The sequence below is a fragment of the Perna viridis genome, chromosome 8, assembly GCF_037379345.1.
Source record: "Perna viridis isolate PV_CMFRI_1.1 ecotype Kerala chromosome 8, ASM3737934v1, whole genome shotgun sequence".
NCBI classification, from domain to species: Eukaryota; Metazoa; Mollusca; class Bivalvia; order Mytilida; family Mytilidae; genus Perna; species Perna viridis.
In genome coordinates, this window is record NC_142452.1 from 3,285,632 (window position 1) to 3,312,096 (window position 26,465).

Consider the following 26,465-nt stretch of genomic DNA (forward strand, 5'->3'; position numbering starts at 1 on the left):
ATATGATTATCATATGGTGCTCAATTTATATGATAATTGTATAGTGCAAACCATATGATTCTCATATGTGGCACATTTGCCTGTGTAGGGTAAGACCCCTATGTTCTACCTTTAGACAAGGCAGCTATGTTTTTTGATTGGCCCATCTGTTGAGCTCATTTTGAAAGTTGATATTCTGAAGATGATGTTGGTCCAATTTGGTTTCAATTGCTTCAGTTGTTTTAGTGGAGAAGGTCTTTGAAAAAGTTGACAACAATGGATGAATTGATGTCAATAGTCCATATGGCCTTTTAACAACTTTTTTCCCTTTCTGGTGCCAGTATCGTATTGCAGATCCCTGAGCAGGTGTACGTCAAAACATGGATGCTATAAAAATATAGTGCATTTTCTTTTTGCCTCTCTACAAACTACTGTTTTGTCAAAAGATATGAACAATGGCTTATAAAATAGAGCAAACATCACACTGTAAGATGAAGAAATCTAACATAATAATATAAAAATGTTCCACTGGAAAGGTTGGTTTGGTGAGTGCAAAACGAAAGTGAAAGTAGGAAAAATGGCTATTTATAGTTCAAGACTGCTATTCTGTCTGATCTTCGTGGACTCACCCTATTTTCTTTGCAGGAAATTATTTTTTCACATGTCCTTAGAAATGCTACATAAGTGAAAGTTTTATTGAATCAATTTACATATAATTTAAAAAATCCTAAAACTATGCACTTCACTATAGAAGTCTATGGGAAAATTAATACGATACTGAGACCTTCTACGACATTAACTCTAATAAGTTGTCCTAAATAACCCAATGGAGACTTTTGTAGGCTTTATTATAAGGATCATTTCATCAATCGAAAGTTTTTTTTCTATCTAATATAGTTTTTACAATATTGGCTGAAAACTGCAAGAAAAAAATGCATTTTTTTTCTTTTTTTGCCTTTCAAGGCCAATAACTCTAACAAAGCCTTGCCCAACAACTTTGACCAAATACAGACATTTGTAGAGATCTTCAAGCTGAAGAAGGAGAGTCACATTTTATTTCAAATATCTCTTATAGTTTTTTAGATAATCGTATAAATTGGTGACTTGACCCCTGTGGTCTAAAAATAACAATGGCGGCCATGTTTTAAGCTTGTCCTATATATATAATCAATATAAGTAGATACCCTTAGGATGCTGGTGACCAAATTTGGTAATAATGTTTCTTAATGAAAAATTATTGACAATGAGGAAGCCACCAACCCCACCACTGACAAGTGATGACTTTCAGGCCAGGTGAGCTAAAAAATATTTGTTTCTGTCCCCTTATTCCTTAGCAATTCAAGTCATTACCCCCAAAATCGATCCAAGTCTTCTTTTGGCACCTTGTATAATTTCAAAAAGATCATTTCATTGGTAGTTAAGTAATTGTAGACATCATGAAACTACTTCTTCCTGGCCTCCTCATTCCGAAATGTTTCAAGTCACAACCTCCAGTATCAGTACCAGGCTTCCTTTTGTGATATGACACCTTATGACATAATTTAATTTATACACAAGTTATTGTCCATTTGTCCATACACAAAACTCTAGGGTCAATGATGACAGTGTGATACCATAATACGACAGAATTTTAAAAAGAGGAGACAATATTCATACTCATCATGTCAAGGCTGCACACTAAAAATAAAATCATATTGCTTGAAAACTGCTCATATAGGTTACATTAAAATAATTATGGTGTTTCTATGTGAACAGAACAGATCAAAGTATACATCTTATGAAATAAATACAAAATCTGTTTGTTTGATTGCTTTATTACTAAGCATCACAGAATTTTTGGTTTTTGTGTTTGATGATAAAGCAAATACATGCACATACAAACTATGTATAAACTGACTAAAGCCAATTTATAGAGAATATAATATTCTTATAACCAATCATTACATACTTCCTGGCTATATTCACTCAGGCAAATATTGTTTACGTGTAATCTTGTGAAAATCACTTAATGTGAATTTCATGAAAAGTTTGTCACACATTTTATTAGCTTAATTCAGGCAAATGTCATGTGAAAATCAAAGGAAGTAATTTTGCCTATGTAATTGATGACAATTGTTAAAGAGAATCATGAGTTTCATCCTTAGGCAAGTCCAATGTTCTCTTGTCATTGCATAAACAGTTTAAAGCAAACCAGTGCAAAGCAGACACCCAGATAATAAAAGATGTTTGTTAACATAACAAGTTTACTCACATTGATGCCAGAAAATATAAAATGTTGGTAACTTGAAATAGTATATTATGCAATATGCATAGTTCTTGCATGCAAGGGATGATCATTGACAAGAATAGTCATCCCAGTCAGATAAACCTCACAATCTACGTCAATAATTCTATATAACTTACATATATTTTTTGTATGATGACAAAGTTGTCTAGCATAATGCTTTACTACAATGTACCAATGGTTATAAAACAGTACTTCTCAATGTAGTGAAATCAATGAAATTGTTCCAGCTCTCCATTTGCATGTTAAACCAATAAATAGTGGCATTATTTTCATTTCGACTTAATAAGGTCAGCAAGTTTATTTTTGATAAATTATCTCGTCTTATTTGATTGGATTTCATTTTATCAATCATTGTGCACTTGAAATATTTTTTAAAATATTATATAACAAGCATTAAGATGGTTCATACTTTAAAAAACTCTACATCTAATTGTTGTTGATTCTAGGAAGTGTCAATTCACAGTAAACTGAAATTCTTACATTCTTAAATTAGCAGTTTCATTGACTAAAATTCAGCACTAATACATGTAGTAAATAAAATCTACCGAAATACAATGTATAACTTAAAAAATGAAATTACTCAGACAAAAAAAAATATATGCTTTTCAATCTTACATGGGTATATGGTGAATCACAAATGACAATACATAACTCCAAATTAATGATAAATAAAATCATGTTTCCTATTCTTTATATTGCTTTACAATTACATTTACATATTTACAATTCTATTTTATACAATTTCATGATTTAAAAACAAAATTTGCTATAATTATGCATGAATACAAAGCAATTTCAATAAGATAGTCTTCAATAATTCTACATTCAAAATCCTGCATTAAATTGACTCATATAAATGGATTATATTACCATACACTGATCAATGGGTTTATGACTAATCTTGACACTTCAATTTTTGGGGGTTTTGCATCAAATAATTTGTTAATTTTTCACTCTGAAGAGAGTTATATTTTTAATAATACAACAGGACCTGTTACACTATTGAATGAATCTTTATGAAGCGATTAAAAGGGCTAATGTTTAGCAGGACTTGCATGCAAATTCAAGTTTCATCAAGGGATATAATTTCCCCAAAAGCCTTACTTAAAACAATAGCAAACATTAAAAATTTAGTATCAAATATACACATTTCCGAAATAGTCTATTAATTACATACTATCTGTGAGAATCTCCAACACAAATAGAAAGTAAGGACAAGTACATGTCTATAAATCCATGTAATAAAGCACCTTTTACAACTCATCCTTATATGTATGATACATAACTATCTACAATCTAAAGAAATACTCCGACATGCTACATACACAACAGATATATAACTAAATGATGGTTAAACTCACCATGCCATACATCTTATTAAGGATTAATATTTTTCACTCAAGTCATGCACAATAACTAACTTTGAGGCAGTTTACATTTCATTATCTTTGAAGAGGTTTATGATCAAGTGTAAAATGTTCAAAGTTGGTTATGCAAAATTATCCTTATAATTTAATTTCTAATTGATTCCAGTCAAAATTAAGATTTTTTCCTTCATCAAAGCCTTTTCTAATATGAATTATTTGAATTTCGGTCTGTGGACAATCAGTGTTATTAACATCACAGTACCAAGTTAGTCTATACCAAATAAACTATCTTGCCCAACAGAGAACCAAATTACCTATCTTGCCCAATACAGAACCAAATAACCTATCTTGCCCAATACAGAACCAAATTACCTATCTTGCCAAATAGAGAAGCAAATAACCTATCTTGCCCAACAGAGAACCAAATAACATATCTTGCCCAATAGAGAAGCTCATAACAAATCAAATTATATTATATAAAGTTGATTTAATATTTAACAATTTAATCAAACTAACCTCCACAAAGTCAGCCATAAACAAACTTGTACCTGCTGAAGTCACACTTAACATACATGTAAATAATAAATCAATTTTTTATTACAGTTCATACCATTCTAATTTCATTCGATTTAGTGCTAAAAGAATATTTATTGTAACAATCCATCAATAAACTGATACCAGTATTACCTTTTTGACAAGGCAACCTTACATGACTTTAGTAAGGATTCTATCAAGTTTTAAGTTATCATTTAATTAGCACTGAAATAGAAAGGTCAACATTTGTGTTGTATTGTTTCATTCACCCTAACCAAAATTAATCACCACTATGTGATCAACCGATTATATCAGCTGCTATCTGATACTGCTGATTCCTCATTATAATTTCAATTATCTAAATTCAGTTTTAGCTTCAATGAATTAAATTCAAGTCTAGATATCCCTACATAATAGAATGACCAAACTATGTTGAATGAATACCTTTACTTCAGAGTTGTTTTAGCAACATACATTTACATCTATCATACTTTCATACTTCTGGCAGTTAATTTCTTTTCATTCGAAACAAAGAAAATAGTTTAATACATTATCATGCACATATATTACAATGTTTCATAACTAAGAATACATCATAAATTCCTGGTCTTCAATGCTATAAATATGTATTATTGTTATATATCGAATATGAAATTAATAGGATAACTAAACATTAAATAATACAAATGAATCTCATAACTGTAATTATTTCTTTTTTTTATTATTTCAGTGTATAGAGCAGAATAATTGCTCTATCTTTACAAACTCTACATGTACTAAAATACGTGTTTCATTTATTTTGCCAAAAAAATACAAAACAAAACAAAAAAGAACAACCAAAAACAAAAAAAAAACAAAAAAAACAATTTCTTGAACATCTTTAGACATTTTTTTAATTGATCCGTTAAAGCCATTAAAAATTGCAATAAAGAAATAAAACTCTGTGGAAGACACTACATTTGATTGTCAATAAAGCAAGCTTCATGGACTTCATTCTAAAAAAAAAAGTATAGGAAGCAAAGTCCTTTGAACAATTCAAAAATATTCATGGAATCATTGACCATTTTTGAATCTTTACTTAAGAGAGATACAGCACAAGTCATGGATAGACATTCTTTATAAAAAATAAGTTTGTTATATTGCCACATATTCTATATATTTTCTTTTTAGTCAGGCATGTTTTGAATATCAGAGATATTTCAACAATTGATCACAAATAATAACAAAAAATATTGAGACCAAAGTTCAGTTTTTATAGTTTATAATTTGTAATTGAGTGGCAAATGGCTATATTTGTCTAATTATTCACATAACTCAAAATAGATATATCAAAAGTGTTGTTTGCTTTAAAGTTTAGCTATAGACCACACAAATTCTGTCTAAATTTCCTATTTGGTGGTTTTCAAAATCAGTTTCTTATAATTATGTTTATTACACCAAACCACTTAAATATTGTAATCAGATCAGATTCCATTAACTAGTATATTAAATTATTTCTGTTATGCATGGGTACTAATTCCAGAGTGTTTCCCTGTAATAATTTGTTTATTGTATTGCTTGTACTGTGCATGACATATTTGTTTCACACTAATGATGGTTATGTAAGAAATAAATTGACTAAACCAACAAAAAATGACTTACTATGTAAGTACACACAAACTTCCATCCTAGAAATATATAATAATGACCTTAGGCTTTCAATGACCACTAAAATTGAGAAATTATTCTACCTTCAATCAACAATGACATATTTGGTTTCACAAACACATAATAATCTTAACAAGTTTGGTTTGTAGTATAAACATATTTTCAAAACAAAAAAAAAACAAACAAATTCAATAATTCCTATCATCTGTTTGAGTCATTAGCACTTTCACTGTCCAAAAACCGCACATGTGTAAAAGGGAAAACACCTTTACGACCATTAATTTCTCCTTCCCATTGCCCATTGGAATTCATTTTTGTCACAAGCACTATATCACCTTTCTGAAATAAAAACAAAAAAGGGTTTATAAAATGTCATTTGTCTTCAAAATTGGAAGACAAAACTGAAATGACAAACATTACCCTTGACTTGTTCACTTTTCTATTTAAAAAAAAAATTAACATATTGTAAGTACATAAGAAGAATATTGCTGATTACTTTTTGTCATATGTATTATAAAGTTTAATGCCATTTTCATGCTTGCTGTTAGAGTCCTGTTAAGTACAAAGAGCTTCACAGTTTCATGTTTGTATTAATGTTTAAATGTTGCTATGTATGTTTGTCTCAGAGACATTTTTCCCATATTTTTGAGAAGTATTTGATAAAATATCAAAAAAATTTTCAAAAAATGCCTTCCAAGCTTTGTTAGATGTGAGGATAATTTGTACATCTAGGTTTAGGTTGATTAAAAAAAATTTTGGCATTAAATTTTATTATGAGTTATCCACAAACAGCTGATCATCTAAATCCTACCTCAAGTTTTAATTGTGTTTTATCATATAGATTTGGTATTCTTTGCTGTATCACTGTAGCCCTGGCTGGTAATGTAATCTGTATAAAACATCAGAAATCAGGTAAACCAAGTCTTAAGAGTGTTTTCCCCTTCTACGGAAGATTAATTACCTATTCTAATCTCTATTCTAAATGCAAATATCTCAATTGTTATGATGCATAGTGGAAATACTTTGTGAGGTTTATTTTTGGTCCAAATTAACTTACATTTTTGTCTGACTGTTCAATATTTTAAGGACGCTTACCCTACTGGTGTACCTGGTCCATGCTCCCAGTTTTTAGTGGAGTCCGAGTTGCTCATTTGCTTTTGTTACTTTGTATGTATGATTTTAGTTACTTTATGTTCTTTGTTGTGTATGTCTGTTTTCCATGTCTGGTCTTTGTCCCTAAATTACATTCTTTTGATTACCGCTATAACCTTGGTTCCCTTGATTACTCTTACAGATCATGAATCCTCATAATTCTGAGTTCAACCTGTTCATAGCAGGAGACATTGTAGCATCTTCAAAACAATTATATGATTATTGAAGGACCTTGTTACAAAGATCCACTTAATGGTTGTTTCTTGAACTCAGTTTGACCATCTATTTAGCTGATGTAGAAAAAAACTTTGTATAGTGCTTATTACTTTTTTCCCCCATTTTGAATGTTTATTCCTAAAGGTTTTGGTAAAAATATTTGCTAAGGAAACCACTTTATATCCTTTTTAATAATAATAAAAAAAATACCCTTTTTTAATTATAAATGGCAGCCTCCAGTATTTTGTGTTTTCTTATACTAGGTATAAAAACAAAACAAGATTGTCAGAATTTTTTACTGATCATCAATTCAGTTGACATTGAACCACTAATCATAAGCATTTGACGATAAGCTACTGATCAACAGCAAATGGGGATGAGCCAATGGTCATCAATTATCAGTTGACCACAATCTACTGATAATTAATCATCAGTAGACAATGAGCCACTGATAATCAATCATCAGTTGATACTGAGCCACTGATAATCAATCATCAGCTGATACTGAGCCAATGATAATCAATCATCAGTTGATACTGAGCCACTGATAATCAATCATCAGTAGATACTGAGCCTATGATAATCAATCATCAGCTGATACTGAGCCAATGATAATCAATCATCAGTTGATACTGAGCCACTGATAATCAATCATCAGTAGACAATGAGCCACTGATAATCAATCACCAGTTGATACTGAGCCACTGATAATCAATCATCAGCTGATACTGAGCCAATGATAATCAATCATCAGTTGATACTGAGCCACTGATAATCAATCATCAGTAGATACTGAGCCTATGATAATCAATCATCAGCTGATACTGAGCCAATGATAATCAATCATCAGTTGATACTGAGCCACTGATAATCAATCATCAGTAGACAATGAGCCACTGATAATCAATCATCAGTTGATACTGAGCCAATGATCATTTGACTGATTCTCAATACTTTTACACAGTTGGTTAGTTTAAGAGTAATTGCTGTATTTACCAAGTGGTACTTACATCCTTAATTGACGGTTTATTGTCTGGGGCAATATAACCTGGAGGTTCTGATGTAGGTCGTTGACTAGGTGGGTTGTTAGGATCAAACTGAAATATCAAAATATATAATTCAATTATTAAATCAAAGCATACTGTGAATTCAAAGTAAGATGAAACAAGTTTTGTTTTTCTAATTAAACATTCTATCTTCATTCAAATAGGAAGAAATGTTGAACTTGTTTACAATGAAAACAAGGGCGAGTTAAATTTCTGTTATTAGCTGAACAAAATGATGAAACATTAAGGTAAAAACAGTTTGGTGAACAGTTTCTTTTTTTTCATTCACTAAATGTAATGTCCAGTTACTTATGCAGTGTTCTCCCCATAATTTTTAAATAGCACAGTGCTTACCGGCATAGCACAGCTCTTATGGTCTTCGTCCATAATTATAGCAGAGTGCCGATAGTGCATTCTAACTGAAATTACCAGTAATTACTGATAGCACGTGGCTAAGAAATCATAGCACTGCAAAGTACAGCACTATAATGGCCCAGGGAGAACACTGATTTATGTTAGAAATTCAAGTAATAGTGAAGTGATTGATATACTTTATATAGGTTTTTTGTTGTATCTAATTTTTGCAGCATTTGCTTGGGGTTAAAAAATGGTTAAAAGATGCTGAAAATAGACCCAGCGAATATTCCCTAAAAAGTTTGAGGAATTGATGTTTCATCGAGAAACCCATGCTTTAATTGGTATCAAAATATAAAATGAGAGTATCGGTAGTTTTCTTTGTTCTCTGGAGTATGTGTCTTCAAAAGTCAAATTACAGGAAATACGGTTTACTTAGCAATAAATTACATCCTAATTAGCTTTCAATTTGAAACCTTAAAAAAAAAAATAAAAAATTACCGGTATTCAAAGACTCTTGATTCATCTGCTTAATTACCAAATACATTGAAACCAGTCTAAACCAAACACCTTATTGACTTCAAAATTGGTGTTTGGTTTAGACAGGTGTTTGGTTTAAACAGGTGTTTGATTCACACCGGTGTTTGGTTTAGACAGGTTCAAACTGCAAAGACTTTTAAAAGGAAGAACTATTCAAGGTAGAAAATTGAAACAACAGAATTTTTGCATAGGCTTTCTTGAAATAAGAAAATAAACATAAACCTAGCTATTCTTTCTCTCAAACCACAAGAAGGTTTATCCTAATACAGTATTCAATACATTGTAAATATTCAGGAAACATCTAGTTATTACAAGAAGCTATTTCTAAGTAATGCTAACACTGAAATGAAGATACCAATTTTCAAGACTAATTCAAACCTTTCAATATTCATTAGCAGTAGTATTTGAGATGAAAACAAATCCCCTATCAGAAAAGCAATGTTAAGCATGTAGCTGACATGAGTTTAGCTTTCATTAACAAAGCAGTATACCTCCGTACCAGAGAGTTGTATCTCTGTATAACATGACAATCTAGGTGTACCAGGTTCAAATACTCCAGCCTTTGGGTAAAATCAGATATGTGATAGTGGCATAGCACCATTAAAGCAGTGTAAGCATGTGCTTACAAATTATTTTAACATTTTTTTTTTATTAAGTTTTTCACAACCTTGGCTTTACACTACTTTGCTTGTAGTTTAAGTTCGAATTATAGGTTCAAAATTGAGTTCTATTCAAGATCAGTTCAAATAAACAAGCGTCCGTGTGTTGATCTTGGACTTCATAAAACCTAAAAGGACGCCATTGACGTTGACCTGACAAATATGCATCGGATAAACACGCTTTAATCGGCGATTCATAATTAAAACATTGTCATCTTCCAAGTTATTGTTACATGTAAATTAAAATGAAGAGAAGACATCCCTCTTCATCAGAACATACTTTGAGCAAAGGACAAAGTAAATTATCATAATACTTTTCAAAACAGCAAAAAAACAAAAACAAAAAATAACAAGAGTTTATAGAACCTCAAGTTTTGTCGGAGCCAGCTATGTCTGCTCGTCCTGCTCAATGTAGTACTGAATGTGTAGACAATACACTAAGGCCTAAATCATTACGGCCACAAAACTTTGATATTGCATCATACAAGGGGAAGGTTGACGACAAACATAAAATAAATGGGTTGTTCCCGATTCGTTTGTATTTCCTCTTACAGAAATTCAGGGAGTGAAAAGTGGTTTTAATCGAACATGGCTTGATAAATATTCTTGGTTAAAATAAAATGCAGTGATTTGTTTGTATTGCGTTTTATTCAATAGTACTAAATAATCCTTTTGTAAGAACCCCTGCAAATCATTGGGCAAATTTGACAACTTTGATAAAACGACACTTGGGCCAACCTGGCCATGACAAGTGTATTGAAATGAGTGAACATTTTATGAAAATTGCTGAAGGTAAAAGGTATGATGTTGTCTCAATGCTGAGTTGCTCATTTCAAAATAAATATTAAGAAACAGGGCTATCTTGGAAACTATTTTGAAGACTTTTTATTTGTGTGGAAACTAGATTATTCCCCTACATGGTCATACCGAGATAAAAGTAAATTCATTGCTCTTATCAAATTTAGGGCAGAAAATAATAGGATTTTGTCTGACTATTTACAAAGCAGTCCCCCAAACGCTAGATATCTATCAAACCAGATACAGAATGAGTTAATTCATATTTGTGGCCAACAGCCACGAAAGCATATCGTGGATGAGTGTAATTCTGCAAACTGTTTTAGCCTAATTTCAGATGAAACTACTGATGTTTCTACTTTCGAACAGGTTTCTTTACGCTTGTGTTTTGTCGGTTCAATTAGAGGGTTGACAAGCAAAAAAACAAAAAAATCAGAAAAAAAAAAAAAAAAAAGAAAAAAAAAAAAAAGAAAGAAAAACAAGAAAACAGAAAAAAATTACAGCTGGCAGTGATTCTTTTAACATATACACCTTCCTCTAAACATTTAACAAGTTTTAAAATGGATGGTCAAAGCTGTTAACTTAATGAAAAAATGTTATTCGAATTTGAAAATTATGCTCAGCTTCTGAGGGCTGATGCCCCCAGACCCTCTGCTTGCATATCTTAAATTTCTGGCTATGCCACTGTATGAGTTTATTTAAGGAAGGTGGGAGAGAAACTTAAATTTCATAGCTGGAGCAGCACACCTTAAACCATATAACTTCTCATTTTCATTTTTGTTTTGCTTCTTTTACATTAAGTTATGCCACTATTTCACTTTTGCGTTAATTTGCTACTTTCTATGTAAGTACAATGTATACCTATTTTTATTATGCCTTTGTTGTTTCTAAAACTGTCTGTCTATGTTTCATTTATATTTCTTGCCATATCATATGTTCGCATACACTGTATATGAAATGGACCTAAAGTCGGTTATAAAAGATCTTTGAGAGCTTATGTTGTATTGTTTTAACTTGCTGACTTTAAATATAGCTTATTTGATTCGATAGAGTAATCAAGGGAACCAAGGTTATAGTGGTAATCAAAAGAATGTAATCCAGGGACAAAGACCAGACATGGAAAACAGACATACACAACAAAGAATATAAAGTAACTAAAATTATACATACAAAGTAACAAAAGCAAATGAGCAACTCAGACTCTACTAAAAACTGGGAGCATGGACCAGGTGCACCGATAGTGTAAGCGTCTTCTGCTTTTCTAGAACACTCGCCAAGTTGCTCATAAAAAGTGAAGTCCGGAATAGACAAACTAGGAAAGGAAAACTATGACCTTTTGAATAAATCAGTTTGATGGTGGGTAATACACCAGTAAAAATACCCTGTACTAGTGATACAAACTTCATAAAATAAACTAGAGCATAACTTAATACAAATCTTTGTAGGGTGATATTACTGTCAAACCCTGAACAAAGGGAAACAATATTCAAGCTGGATACAGCTCTGACTTTGGATTGTCATTAAGTATCTCAAACCAGAACGAAAATGGTCAAAGAAAGTTAGATTTGTTCTATAAGAAATAAGAAATTCAAACAAAGTATAATAAAATGCTCTATTTTAGGCCCTTTATGGCCTCTAATTCCTAAAAGATATAAATTCCCAAATCAATCCCAATCTTCCTTTTATGAGACATACTGCTCGAAAATAGGAAAATGTTTAGGTTTTTTTGTTGGTTAAATCTTATCCAAAATTTCTAAATAGACAATGCCACTACCCCTTAAATCAATCACAAGCTTCATTGCGTTGTAAGGAACCGTATGATAAATTTTATTAAGATCAAAAAACTAAAATTCAAATAATGGTCTCAAATACCAATGTCTATAGAAAACGAGAGCACCAAATTCTCAATGTAACAGCAAGTATCAGGGTATTACAACTGAATTTTATTACCTTTGTTGTCAGACCTTTCAGAGCTTACTTTTTAAATTTATTGAGTACCTTTTGATGACCTCTGAAAGTATTTACTATTTTGTATTAATGTCATGCAATGGTGCATTTGTTACCTTTCACTATTTCCTTTCTTCTTCCTATTGGTAATATTCCTATATAGACATGTAGGTCATGGAATCTTTAACATAACCACTGTCACCGAGTGACAAACAATGACTTCATATTGAAAGAGTTGGGAAATCTCATTTAAGAGACATCTCAAGAATGTCAGACACATAAAATGATACATGTTCAGTACAAAAAGGTATGATCAGATCTTTTACACACATACCAAAATTTTACCAGGTTTTCATACTGCATAAACATAAATCTATACTACTATACAGTTATGTTTCATCATCATCAATTATTGCTCACAAATGTATATCTGGGCAATTTCTTTAGTTATTTAATATGTAGTAAATGTATAATAAATAGATTATTATTATGTTATAGTTAATATAATATTGTATTCATCCAGTTGTATTTTACATCAAGATGAAATAGACCATGTCCGATTTCAGATCTATGTAGGCTACTGAGTAATAGCTCTACCCAACATTATACTAATGTCTCTTACTTTATTAGCACTGAATACCCGTGTGATTTTTTTAACACTGTATTTAAAATTTGAACAGCTGTCAATGATGACCTTAACCCCTGAATTATTCCATACACCAGGCACTACATTAGGGCTAAGGTCATCGAAACTGACAGTATTTAAACAAAAACAAAAAAAAACAGTGTCCAAACAATCATACAGGTGTTCAGTGGAAATTGATTTCCAGTAGCTTGGAACCACTCTATTTACATTAGCTGTAAATCAGTATTGGACCGTACTTGTTTTCTCGTGTTCTGTTTAGTATTTGATTTAAACCTTTATTTATTGTGTTCTTGTTGATTTGAGACAGTGATGATTATCATCAGTGACAATCATGTCCTCACCTTTGTAACATAAGGTACAGGTATTTGTCCCACATCCCCTCGACTGTTTCGACATGTCCACCATTCTTTCTCGTCTTTTGAGATAAGTTCTAAAACATCACCTTTTCTGAAAGGTAAATCTTCTGGGTCTTTCCCAGCGAAGTCAAATTTAGCAACGAATTTTGCTCTTTTAGCCTGAAATAAACAGAAAACCCATTTTATAACAATACTGGTAGACTTATTACAATTCTGATATAACTTGGCAGCATTTCAATATTATCTGAGATTTCTTGTATGGTTATGTTTTTGTCATTATATGAACCAGCATTTTTCAAAATTATTTCCATTAACAAGATGCTGTTTAAGACAGCCTTCAAATAGCACTTTTTCCTTAAAATCTGTGCCAAATAAATAAGACTTATAATACTGTATGAAACGTACTGTCATCTTTGTAGAATTAGTAAAATAAAATCTTAAACAACAATCACAACTGATGTCAAAACTTAAAGGGAAATATGGCTGCCAATTAAATCAAATAGTTTCCTGGCTTCATTTCCCTGTATCTGTTTATAATTTATTTCCCATTTCAAAAACCCAACTTATCATACAAAGTCAAGTTTACCTTTTCTTTAGCAATGTCACTCATTTCCACATTTCAAATCACAAAAATGTATAGTAACAATTAACTTAAATCTGTATTGAACTTATTAATATGATATAGCATTCTGATAACATCTGATATGCATTTAAAAATAAGTGAAAATTTAAGGCCAATAGGAAATAAATATTACACAGTGAAAGGAAACATAAACACATATGTTTATAAACCAAATGGTAAAATCACAATCAATTAAAAATAGTACATGTAATAAAACTTGTAGCAATAGTCATATCTAAATCTATCATATTCTTTACTCTTATCTTACTATCAATTACTGTAAATTGTGCAGGAACCAACCAAACATTTCTGTTAGGTTTAGGCAGACATTCAGTTTACATGGGTTCAATATCCAGTGAAATGGGAGCTTTAGAAAGTCTTATTTATACAGATTTCCAGTTTATTCAGAGTTAATAGTAATTGAACAAAGTCTAGTTAAAGAATTGAATGTACATGTACATATTAATAAGAAAATACAATTTTTTTTCAGTAGTGACTAGACTCATACAGAATCACAGTTTCTCACATTTAGGTAAGCAATGTGTACATACATGTTCTACAGCAAATACAGTATACAATGTTTTCAACATATAATTAGATATTATAGGCCTGACTGTAAACAAATACACACAGTACCACTTCAATATGGAGATTATATTTCCTGAAACCTCTTTCCTTCCCACAGACACTACATGTATTTATTGCTTCATTTTAACATGGTCAATTCTAGCACAATGACTGAAGACTGCAACTTAAGAACAACTCATATCCAAATTTGCATATATAGTCAATTTTTGACTTACTTTAAAACTTAAAAAATGCATTGGTTTAATTTTTTCTTCTTATGTAAGATTTTTAAATACTAAAAAAACATCTATAAAAAATATTCATTTTGCACTTATTAAAAATAAAATTATCCTGCATTAAAGTACATGTACATACTCATTTACATGTAGGATAAAGTAGCATGGAATATGAAGTGATACAAATTTGTTGAAATGTGGCTACTTTCCAAAAAATTAAGCCAAAAACTTAGTAGAGTAGCAGATAGTAAATCACTACCTTCTGAAAACAATGAAAGAGTAAAATAAATGACAATACTTGCCTCCATGAGTTTTTCAAATAATTTTTATGCTATCCATACAAGGACATTTTGACATTATACACAATAAATATTGATAACAACTCAACAACAATTCATTAATAGTACTTAAATATTGTGAATATACAATGTACAAATCATGTGTATTAAGAGGGGAGGATATTCAGTCTTGATCGAAGTCTTCTTCCTGGATCAAATTTAATTCCAATAAATACGTTTGTGTGACATTGGATCATTAAGGTATGATTAAATATGAGACAAAGTAAATTAACCAATGGTATATATACAATGTGATATAACCCTTAACCTTTTAATTACATGTACAAGTGGCGGCTGTGTGGATTTCCAAAGGCAATGAGTGGATATAATCTATCTTTCTCGGATGACATCATGCTAAACTTCCCCAACCTTTAACAATCCAGGAAGTACGAGACACTTAACAATGTCTTTGATCCTGTTCTTAATGTGGTGGCTTAAACATTAAAACATTAAAGGTTGCTTGTGACTATAGATGAACATCATCCTAACTGTAATGATATGTTACAGATAGAAATAATTGATGTATATTCTCTGTACCAATGTATTTTTGGTTGTATGACAATGTAGTAAAAAATAACAACCAGTAACTAAATGTAGAAATATAAAATGACTAATGTATTTTAGTAACATCTAAATATATATTGTTTTTGTTTGTGCTCAATAAGCCCCCCCCCCCCCATAAAAAGTTTTGCCAACCTATTGCCAAGTTTTTTTTTAGAGCATATTAGTTACTCTGATGATTGATGAATGTTACCATAATAATAATCAATAATGAAATATTCCTTTCTCTGTGATTCAAGCACAGCTACATGTATTGTATCGAGAAAGAGTAAAACAACAGGCTCTCAAACAGCCTGAATTGCTCACCTTGCAAATCATGCCCTTTTAACTTACATGTAGTCAATAAAGGTATCGTGCTTTCTTACCATGTTTGACAAAAAATTGCTGAAAAAAGAGCATATACTGATGAATGCTGTAAGTTCAAGGAGTACCTAAGGTGCTGTTAAATGTTTGAAATGCCTTCAAAGTGGAAAAACTTTGGGCAGGGGTCCCCCTATGCCCAGATATTCCACCAGGTATTATTGACATTAGCTCGGTATGCATTTGCTGAAATTTAACATAAAATAAACTTAAACCATGGCTATCCAACATTTTCATCATCACCATTCATATCAGGAAACTATGTTAAGTATACAACCAATTATCTTTCAAATCAAAGCAAGTAAAAAAATATTGGAATCTGAGCAACTGGTGAAAATGGTTGAAAAGGCAGCCATTTTGAAAATAGCTGCTTTATAAATCAAAGAACCTTAGTGAGCATGCTCATATACCCCATGTGTCCCCATGTTGGATACTCAAGTAAATTTGTTCTTAAGAGAAATACATGTAGAAGGACCCCCATAAAATATGAATTAGTGTTTTTTTTTTCAGGCATTAGAAAAGATTGCAACAAAATAAAATTTAAAAAAGATTTTTGAAAATGATATTTTCTTTATCTTCTAACTAAATTCTGTTACTCAGAATGGTAGTTTCAAACTCCAGACTGTGATTTCTTCAAATTTTAATTCATCCAAAGTAAATATCATCATAGTGAAACAAAATTTACATATGACCTGTAACTTATCATGGTGAACTTATATACCAAAAGTCATGTCATAATCTGCAAGTGTTTAGAAACAAGAGGCTCCCAAGAGCCTGAATCACTCACCAGGTTCTGTTTTGCCTTTCAAAACCTAATGGTTTTGGAGATATGTGTAAAAAACTACTGTCTGATCCCTATGTTCAATTTTTAGCAATGGTGGCCATGTTTTTCAATGGTTCAAAAATCCCCCACATCAGTTCTATGCAAAGTATCCCAGGAACACTCATACCAAGATTGGTTCCAACTGGTCAAGGAGTGTCAGAGGAGAAGACTTTTTAAAGAAATAACATTAAAAATAGCAAAAAAATGTCAAAAAGGACAATAACTCCAACACAGCTTCATGGATTAACACGAAAATTTGACCTAAGATAGATCTTATCATACTGAATAGTTTAACCCTTGTCAGAATCTGGATATACCTAACGGTTATGGAGATATATATGCGAAAAACTACTGTCTATCCTCTATGTTCTATTTTTAGAAACGACAGCCATGTATTTCAATGGATCAAATATTGGCTGAAAACTACTAAAAACATAATCTTTTGCCTTTCAGGAAAGGATAACTCTAACAAGGAGTCATCCAACAAGTTAATTCCCTACAAACATTTGTAGGTTGTGTCACAAGGATCATTCAACAATTTAATATTTTATTCTATCTATTACAGTTTTCAAGATGTTGGCTGAAACTGTAAAACAAAAACATAATTTTTTACCTTTTAAGTGCAATAACTCTTACAAGGAGACATCTGACAACTTTAATCCCTGAGGACTTTAGTAGGCCTTATAATAAGGATCATTTCAGCAATAAAAAGAATTTGGCAAAACCTTACAGGTTTTAGAGATATATGCGAAAAACTACTGTCTGACCCCTATATAACTATTTTTAGTAACAGCGGCCATGTTTTTCAATAAATAAAAAAAATCCCCACATCAGTTCTATGCAGGATACCACAAGGAATATTCATACCAAGTTTGGTTCTAGTTGGACAAGTAGTGTCAGAGGAGATTTTTGAAAGAAATAACATTAAAAATAGCCCAAAAAAAACCATCAAAAAAAGGGCAATAATTCCAACCAGATTAAAATGAAAATTTGACTACAGTTAGACCTCAACATGCTGAACACTTTTATCCATGTCAGAATTTGGCTAAACCTAAGTTTTGGAGATATATGTGAAAAACTACTGTCTGACCCCTATGTTCTATTTTTAGTAATGGTGGCCATTTTTTTCGACATATCGAAAATCCCCACACCAGTTCTATTCAGGATACCCAAAGGAACATTCATACTAAGTTTATTTCAAATTGGTCAAGTAGTGTCAGAGAAGAAGATTTTTGAAAGAAATAACATTAAAAATAGCAAAAACTGTCAAACAAGAGGCTCCCAGGAGCCTGAATCATTCACTTGGTTGAAGTTTGTCTTTCAAGGGCAAAAAATTTAACAAGGAGTTGTCCAACAATTTCGACCTAAGAAGACTTTGGAAGGACTATCATAACGATCATATCAGCGATAGAAAATTCCTTTCCATCTATTATAGTTTTAAAGATATAGGCTGAAAACTGAAAAAAAAATCATCTTTCAAGGGCAATAACTCTTACAAGGAGTCACCTGACAACTTTGATCCCTGAAGATTTTTGAAGGCCTTATAATAAGGGTTACTTCAGCGATAGAAATAATTTTGCAACACCTAACGGTTTAAGAGATATATGCACAATACCCCAAGGAACATTCATACCAAGTTTGGTTCCTATTGGTCAAGTAGTGTCAGGGGAGAAGATTTTTGAAAGAAATAACATTTAAAATACCAAAAAAATGTCAAAAAAGGGCAATAACTCCAACATGGCTTAACAGATTAAAATGAAAATTTGACCAGACAGATCTCATCATATTGAACACATTTACTTCTGTCAGAATTTGGCTAAACCTAACGGTTTTAGAGATCTATGCAAAAAACTACTGTTCTGACCCCTATGTTTTATTTTTAGTAATGGTGGCCATGTTTTTCGACAGATCAAAAATCTCCACTCCAGTTCTATGCACAATACCCCAAAGAACATTCATACCAAGTTTGGTTCTAATTTGTCAAGTAGTGTCAGAGGAGAAGAGTTTTGAAAAATTGTTAACAAAGATGGACGACGACAACGGAGATGGGCGCAAAGTGATGGCAATAGCTCACATGGCCTTCAGCCAGGTGAGCTAAAAAGGGCAATAACTTGAACATGGCTTCACAGATTAAAATGAAAAATTGACCAGAGACAGATCTCATCATGCTGAACACTTTTATCTGTCAGAATATGGCTACACCTTATGGTTTTGGTGATATATGTGGAAAACTACTGGATGACCCCTACATTTTTTTTGACGAATCAAAAATCCCCACATCAGCTCTATGCAGGATACCCAAAGGAACATTCATACCAAGTTTGGTTCTAATTGGTCAAGTAGTTTCAGAGAGAGAGAAGAGTTTTGTATAATTGTAAACGACGACAGACAATCAGTAATAGCAATAGCTCACGTGGCCTGTGGCAAGGTGACCTAAAAAAAAGCATTTTGACCCCTATGTTCTATTTTTAAGTAACGATGACCATGTTTTTGACCGATAAAAATTTTTAAATGATCAGTTTGTGGAGGAAACCCTAAAAATGTTATGCCAACTTTCATTCAATTTTGCAATTATGCAATTTCAATGATTGCAGTTCTATGGATAGTGTATAATCATCGTATGACTTTTTTGTCTTGCTAGTCCTCAAAACATGAAAAAAATATGACTAACATATATGTTTTTGTGGTGATTCTATCAAAAGAATAAAATGCAATGTTTCATAGGGTGCAGCACGAAACACGAAACAACTACAGAGGTCTAATCTTGAGCAGTTGAGACAAGTATGAACACACGTCTCAAACTTGATACAGCTTTGAATTTTGATTGTGATTACAAATTTGAATCCTTATAGCCCCCAATTACAACCTCCAAATCCTCTTTTGGTAGAATTTCAAAGAGATCTATGAACTTTTTCTAAAGTTATCATCCAGAAATCAGAAGAATAATTATTGACTTCTTATTCCTAATTGGTTCAATTCATACATGTAGTTGTCTAGATACAATGTATAAGAATAATGCTTGTTTTTGGCCCCTCATTCCTATTTATTTATGACTGACTTTTTATGAGCAACTCGACGGTTGATTCTAGAAAAGCAGATGATGCTTACTCTACTGGTGCACCTGGTCCATTTTCCCAGTTTTGAGTGGAGTTCTAATTTACTTTTGTTACTTTGGATGTATATTTTGATTACTTTATGTTCTTCATTGTGTGTGTCTGTTTTCCGTGTCTTGTCTTTGTTCCTGGATTACACTCTTGATTTCAGCAAAAATCTTGGTTCCCTTGATTATGTTCTCCAAGCCAGTTCAAGTGTTAACCCCGAAAATCAATCCAAACTTGACATTTTTTGGAGTATCCATATGCTTTTACTAAGTAATTCAATGAAATGCTTGTTTTTGGCGCCTAATTCCATAACATTTGGTGCAATAACCCCCAAAATCAATACTTACCTTCCTTTGTAGAAACTTATTATGTAATTCTTTTTTTTTTTTTTTTTTTTTTTCCAAAATTTTCAACATACAATATACATACAATACATTACACAATTATACATCATAATCATCTTTTAACACAATATGTATAATATATATAATATATAAATGTTCAAAAATTGGTGTTTTTCAATTTATAGAAAAAGAATGAGCTACAGAAAGATAAAAAAGGAACTAGGGATAGCATATAGAAAAGATTTAGAAAAGAAGAGAAAAAAAAATTAAATGAATAAGTTGTTGTCCTGTTTACAATATTGACACAATTATGTTAAAACATTTTGGAATTGTTGCCATTTCTTGTTAAATAGTTCAACTCTTTTGTTTTTTACAGATAACATTTTTTCTATTTTATACATGTATTCAAGTTTTTCTTTCAGAGCAGTTAAAGATAACATTTGTTTAAAACAGCGTGTGTTATAAATATATTGTTTGATATTTAAAATTATAATATTATATGGTTCTCCCTTGGAAGTATATGATGTGTTTCCAAAAATGAAATTTAACTTAGTTAATGGTATGCTTATGCCATGTATCAAAAACCAATTATCAATTTCACTATTAACATTTTGTACAAACTCACAATTCCAAAATAAATGCTCAATAGTTTCTCGTTCTACATTGCAGAATGTACAAGCAGAATCATTGATAACATTTATTTTAAATAAAAATTTGTTTGTGGCTATTATACGATGGTTTATTCTGTATTGTAACCATTGCAATTTCGTATTATTTGTGACTGTAAATGGTAGCACAAAAATCTTTTTCCAAATTTAAAGAATCGTTATCAAGTACTTCAGTCCACTTAAGTTGTCCTTTTGGAGTAGAATCATTTTGGTTTAGTACTTTATACATATCTCTTATTATGTAATTCAATAAAGATTAACCAATATTCATCGCGTGAATACCAAGTGTGTACAGAACACAGTGGCATCCCATTATATCACCCCAAATTTTTCGTCGTTGTATAAAAACTGTTTATTGTGTACCCAAGAATATGAATTGTCAGATTAAAATGAAAGAACCTGGTAATTTTTTTTTGACAGTGTCACACTGCCCATTTTTCTGAACTGTTTTACTTTGATGTGCTAAACATGTGGCAGACTTTGATTTAAAGGCTATTGTTGAACACAAGTTTAATCCCTAACAAATATCAGTTTTTCCATTTCTAAATTATTTAAATTAGTGTTTTCATGCAAGTAGTTAGTGTTACTGGATTTTTTTAAAAATTTTAGGTTTCCACAGGAAAACAATGAAGATTAACTTTCCAACCTTAACAAATCTTTTAAAAAGTTCCAGCTTTCTACTTGCCAACAGGAGTGAGGCATAATAATCAACTTTTCCACACCAAAATTGCACTTGCCCTGGGTGATGGGAAAGTAGAATCCAACAAAACTCGGCCAATGATTTAAGATCCTTAAGATAAGGATTTTTTACACCTCAAGTATCCACAATAACCCCGAAGGCTAAGTTGAAGGGTGTACAGGATACTGAACAGGTGGGGCAAGTGTAGAAGTTTTTGACACACTTAAGCATTAGGACTTACAATTCATTATGGAAAAAATGACTGGTTTAGACCCTATAAAAATTTTCCAAACCAAGGCAAAAAATATTTGTCGACGATATTGTTTTAGAATATTTTATACCACAATGGTAAGACTTGGATTTCATGGTTTACCCAATCCACAAAAATTGATACCCAACAACCAAAATACTTACTTAGTATATGACATTTGTTAAAACATCTCCCTTGCAAATCAAATCTCAGAAATTTACTTGTAGAGGGATAAAACTTCAACAGAGAACCAAAATGAATAATAGGATAATTAAGTGGAAGGAGTGAATAACCAAAATATTATTACGAGTGCTGAAGAACACATAGATTTAATGAGTGTCGCACACGACATTCTTGGCATGAGTGATCAAATTTTGGTTATTCATGATAAGCAATTGATTATCCTATTTATTATATAGATTTCCTCGATTATTCGTTGCTATTTTCATCGTAAATTTCAAATTCTGTGAACGGCGGATTGATTTCAAAGTTGTGACATTTTGGTGGGAGAAAGTCTGAGAGTGAATTATCGAAATTTATTTCACTGGGAACATTCGATAAAACACTGCTATATATATAAATGTATTATACTTACAGGTTTAATTAATGATGTTGTATCTAAATAATGTGTTTTATAAAAGTTCAATAAACTTGGTATATCTGAGAACTCCTGGTCACCAATTCTAAATCTAGTTATCCCAGCAGCATTTGTTATTTTGTTGATTATATAATGACTTATTTTATTTTCTTCCCTGAAATCAAAAGATCAAATCATAATAAAGACTATCAGTATAGTTTTACATGTTTGACTTGGTCTAGAGGTCACACATTTTGGCAAAAACCCACATGTTTGACTTCTATTTCAGTATTATATCAAGTCTATATAAATTCATGTACATGTAAATACATTGTACCTGATACTGATTTTTTTTATTGCAATATTTTCTCCGGTATTTATGTTGTGTTTTTTCTTTGACTAATTAAAATATGTTTTGATGATCAGTTAGCTAAAAGAACCTAGAGAGTCATCTCTTATCATCAATAAATTACATCATACCTTTATATAATTATTTCTATTAGGCCAAAGAAATATGATTGTTGGTTTCCCCTAACATGGCAGAAAATATATGACCAGGCAGGCAAGGATTTTTTTTTTAATTTTAAGCAACAACAGAGGCTTTTTGATAAACGAAGGGGATTCTCTCGACTCTCACACTAATGGTGTAACACTTTGTAGTTCAGAAATGTTAATATTACCAATATGTTATCACTGACTGTAATTTTGTTATGCTGTATATGTCTATTTTGAGGAGTAACCTCACTTAAGCAGCATTAAACTCAAAGCAACTATCTTTACTGTAATCTGTCCGAAGAACTCAATTTTTGTGTACATGTACAATTATTGTTTTGTAATTTCATGTTTTCTGTTGGTTTTGTTTTTTGGTCCTGTATATTTTCTTTAAATTTTGTCAATGTTTGTTTTTGTGTTAACAGCATCTTGGTTGCTCTGACATTAAATAATTATCATGCATGAAATCAAGTAAACAGCTGAGTTCAATTCATTTTATTCAATGCTTCCCATAAGGATGTGTTATGGTCTCCTTCGACTAAGTTTTCACTATGCAAAATGTTTTACATAAGCCGTACCTTGCTTGTGTGCGAGCATTTAAGCAGATGGATCGCTAGAATGCTGGCACTGGGAAAGCCAGTCGCCATTCCAGATGTGGTAAAGCTTTTGTGAGTTCCTCCAAATTCTGAGAACTGTAATCTTTACTCAAGGTGCAAAAAACGCTTTGCATTAAGAAACAGATATAATGGAAGTGCTTTGGTGACCAAGATCGGCGACCGGAAATAAAAATAAAATTGTTATAGAAACACTGCAGAAAAACATCCCGGTGGATTTTTTACTATTTGTTTTTTAATTTGTAACAACCTGGCAGGTTGAAAGACACCTGATCAGGTTAGGGGAAACCCACAATCATTTTTCTTTGGCTTTACAGGCATATACATTGTATTATAATTCATAAAAAAGCTGTTGCAACAGGTGAAAACAACTAAGATAATTACTTACTTAACACATAAAACAAAGTCGCCTCGTATAGACTGGCTTTCTCTTACAAGAAATATTCCCGGCTCTCTTTCTGGTATTAAGATTTCATTAGTCTCTTCTCTACTTAAAGGGCCAAAATACCAACTGAAATAACAGGTCAATAGTTATTCACATTGATTTTTTCTGGTATGACCAACTGGTCCATAAACATGCATTGCAATTTGACACGAAGTATCATGAATGGTCCAGTGTTCTCCAATGTACTTAGCAGCACTATGATTTCTTAGCACTGTGCTATCAGTAATCAATTTTAGTTATAATGCACCTTGGGCACTGTGTTATAATTTTGGAAGAAGGCCAGAAGAGCTGCAGTGTTATTTGACAATTATGGGGAAAACATTCTGCCATATTATACTTTTTAATGTAATTTACACTTAAATATCTGTGTGGAACAAAAGAGAAAACCTACACAACTTTTAAAATCATCGCGCAGTGTGAGAAACCATTTTTTTCCCCAACTTATTGATCTTGCCAGCCAAATATAAATTCAACTAGCCACATTTTTGGGTTTTTTTTTTCTGTACTATCATCTGTTTTCTCATGGATTTGACTATCTTCTGCCTTTATTTTTCTTTCTTCAACTATCTTTTCATTTGTTTTCAAATTTATCAAAAACTTTTCCATTTTCAAACACTCCCTCTCATTTAAGTTTTTCATGTAATTTACAGTAATAAAATAAGTACTCCATTTCTGAACTCATATTTTAAAAATAAAATTATATTTCAACAGATTCATCATTATGAAACAAGAAAATCATTTGCTTCTTGTTCATTTTTATTTTGACAACAAACAACTAATTTGCAAGGTAACATATCTTAAATTACCAAGATAATTTCGTTTGAATACTAATACGAGATCAGGACTGTCACCTAGGTTTTTGCACATCCAGTTTACCGGAAATTGAAATGGCAGATTGTAAACGATGCTATACAAGTCAATAAAATTGTGCATATCATGCCAAAATTCACTTGACATATTCAAGCTAAACTTCTTAAAATGTAGGGAACATATTTTTAATGTATGATGTTAAGGGATGTTTTACTAAATAACCTGTTGGCTGGTTAACTTTCCTTGGAACTTGCCAATCAAATGACGGTCGCCAAATTGACGAGTGTAAGCAAATGAGAACTCGCCAAAATACACATCTACTCGTATCTGGCGAGCTGGTGAGCGGTGGTTTCCCACACTGTCGTGTCAGTTTATATTCTGAAAGCAAGACAGTCCATATAGTGTTCCATAAATGTATATGGACCAGCAGATCTAAGGAAACAGACAAATATAAGTCTTAACAAATATAGTCAGGGTTTTTTCAGGATATTGAAAGCTTTAGTCACTTTACCATGAGAAATGGGGACCATTTTAATGGTATATTTTTTAACATTGCCAGAATGTGCCCAGAATGTCTAATGAAAAAAAAAAAATTTTTCCCAAAATGTCTGAATATGAAAACTTAGTCACTTTCACCACTTGAACCAATGTTGGACTTACAGCTCTTAATATTTTTTATACTTTCAAATATTTCAGATGACAAATGAGACCAGATTATTTTCGTTATTCTGAAAAGTTTTTCATTAATGAAAACTGTTCAGTTTATTAAATGTGAACACAGTTCGCGATGACATTAATAGTCGTTTCCGTCATGATTCCATATTTTTTTTACGCAAATGGTATGTGTGGACATTAGTCTAAAGAGGCTCCCCATCCACAAATGTGTGGTCACTGTGGACGAGAAGCCACTGCCTTTCCCAAAAGTATTGCCTATTCAATACTTCTGACATTCCTGTTGCATTGTCAATTTCAAAACTTTCAGACAATCATGATTTTTTTTAAAAAGATAAGTTGTAAAGAAGCAAAACGAAGACCTACACAACTTTTAAATCCTAAATATAATCACAAGAAATTTTATAGTGATAGCATGGGAGTAGAAAGTGACCTCATCAAAGGTAAACAAACAGTGATATAACACTCAAATCTATCTTATTTATACATCAACCTATATTTATCCTCTGGGTCAAAGTCTGCTGCCATGGTAGCAACTTTTGACAACTACGTTAAATCGCAAAAGCTGTCACATTTGACTTGTTTTGGTGGTTTGTCCAGGAAGTTCCCAAGTTCCAAACAAATATGGCGGGTTTAAATACGGGCACTTTGTTAAGCCTCTAAACAAAACAAAATTTTCTTATATATTTTAATTAGTATCAATAAACAATTTACTGCTATACAATAACAAAAAAATCTAGAACTTTGTCGTTACTTTTCCCTGACATCAATCAATGACATT

At 31.6% G+C, this 26,465-nt stretch overlaps 1 protein-coding gene across 1 annotated transcript; it reads right to left on the bottom strand.

Moving 5' to 3' along the window:
- Positions 1-1,775: 1,775 nt before the first annotated feature.
- LOC148608970 (adapter molecule Crk-like) lies at positions 1,776-26,329 on the bottom strand. Its single transcript, XM_088541377.1, has 7 exons — positions 26,178-26,329; positions 24,146-24,268; positions 22,670-22,826; positions 13,511-13,684; positions 8,193-8,279; positions 6,626-6,703; positions 1,776-6,153 (listed from the first exon to the last, which is right to left on the bottom strand). The coding sequence occupies exons 1-7, from the start codon at positions 26,210-26,212 to the stop codon at positions 6,016-6,018; spliced, it is 792 nt and encodes a 263-aa protein (XP_088397503.1). The 5' UTR covers positions 26,213-26,329; the 3' UTR covers positions 1,776-6,015.
- Positions 26,330-26,465: the final 136 nt, after the last annotated feature.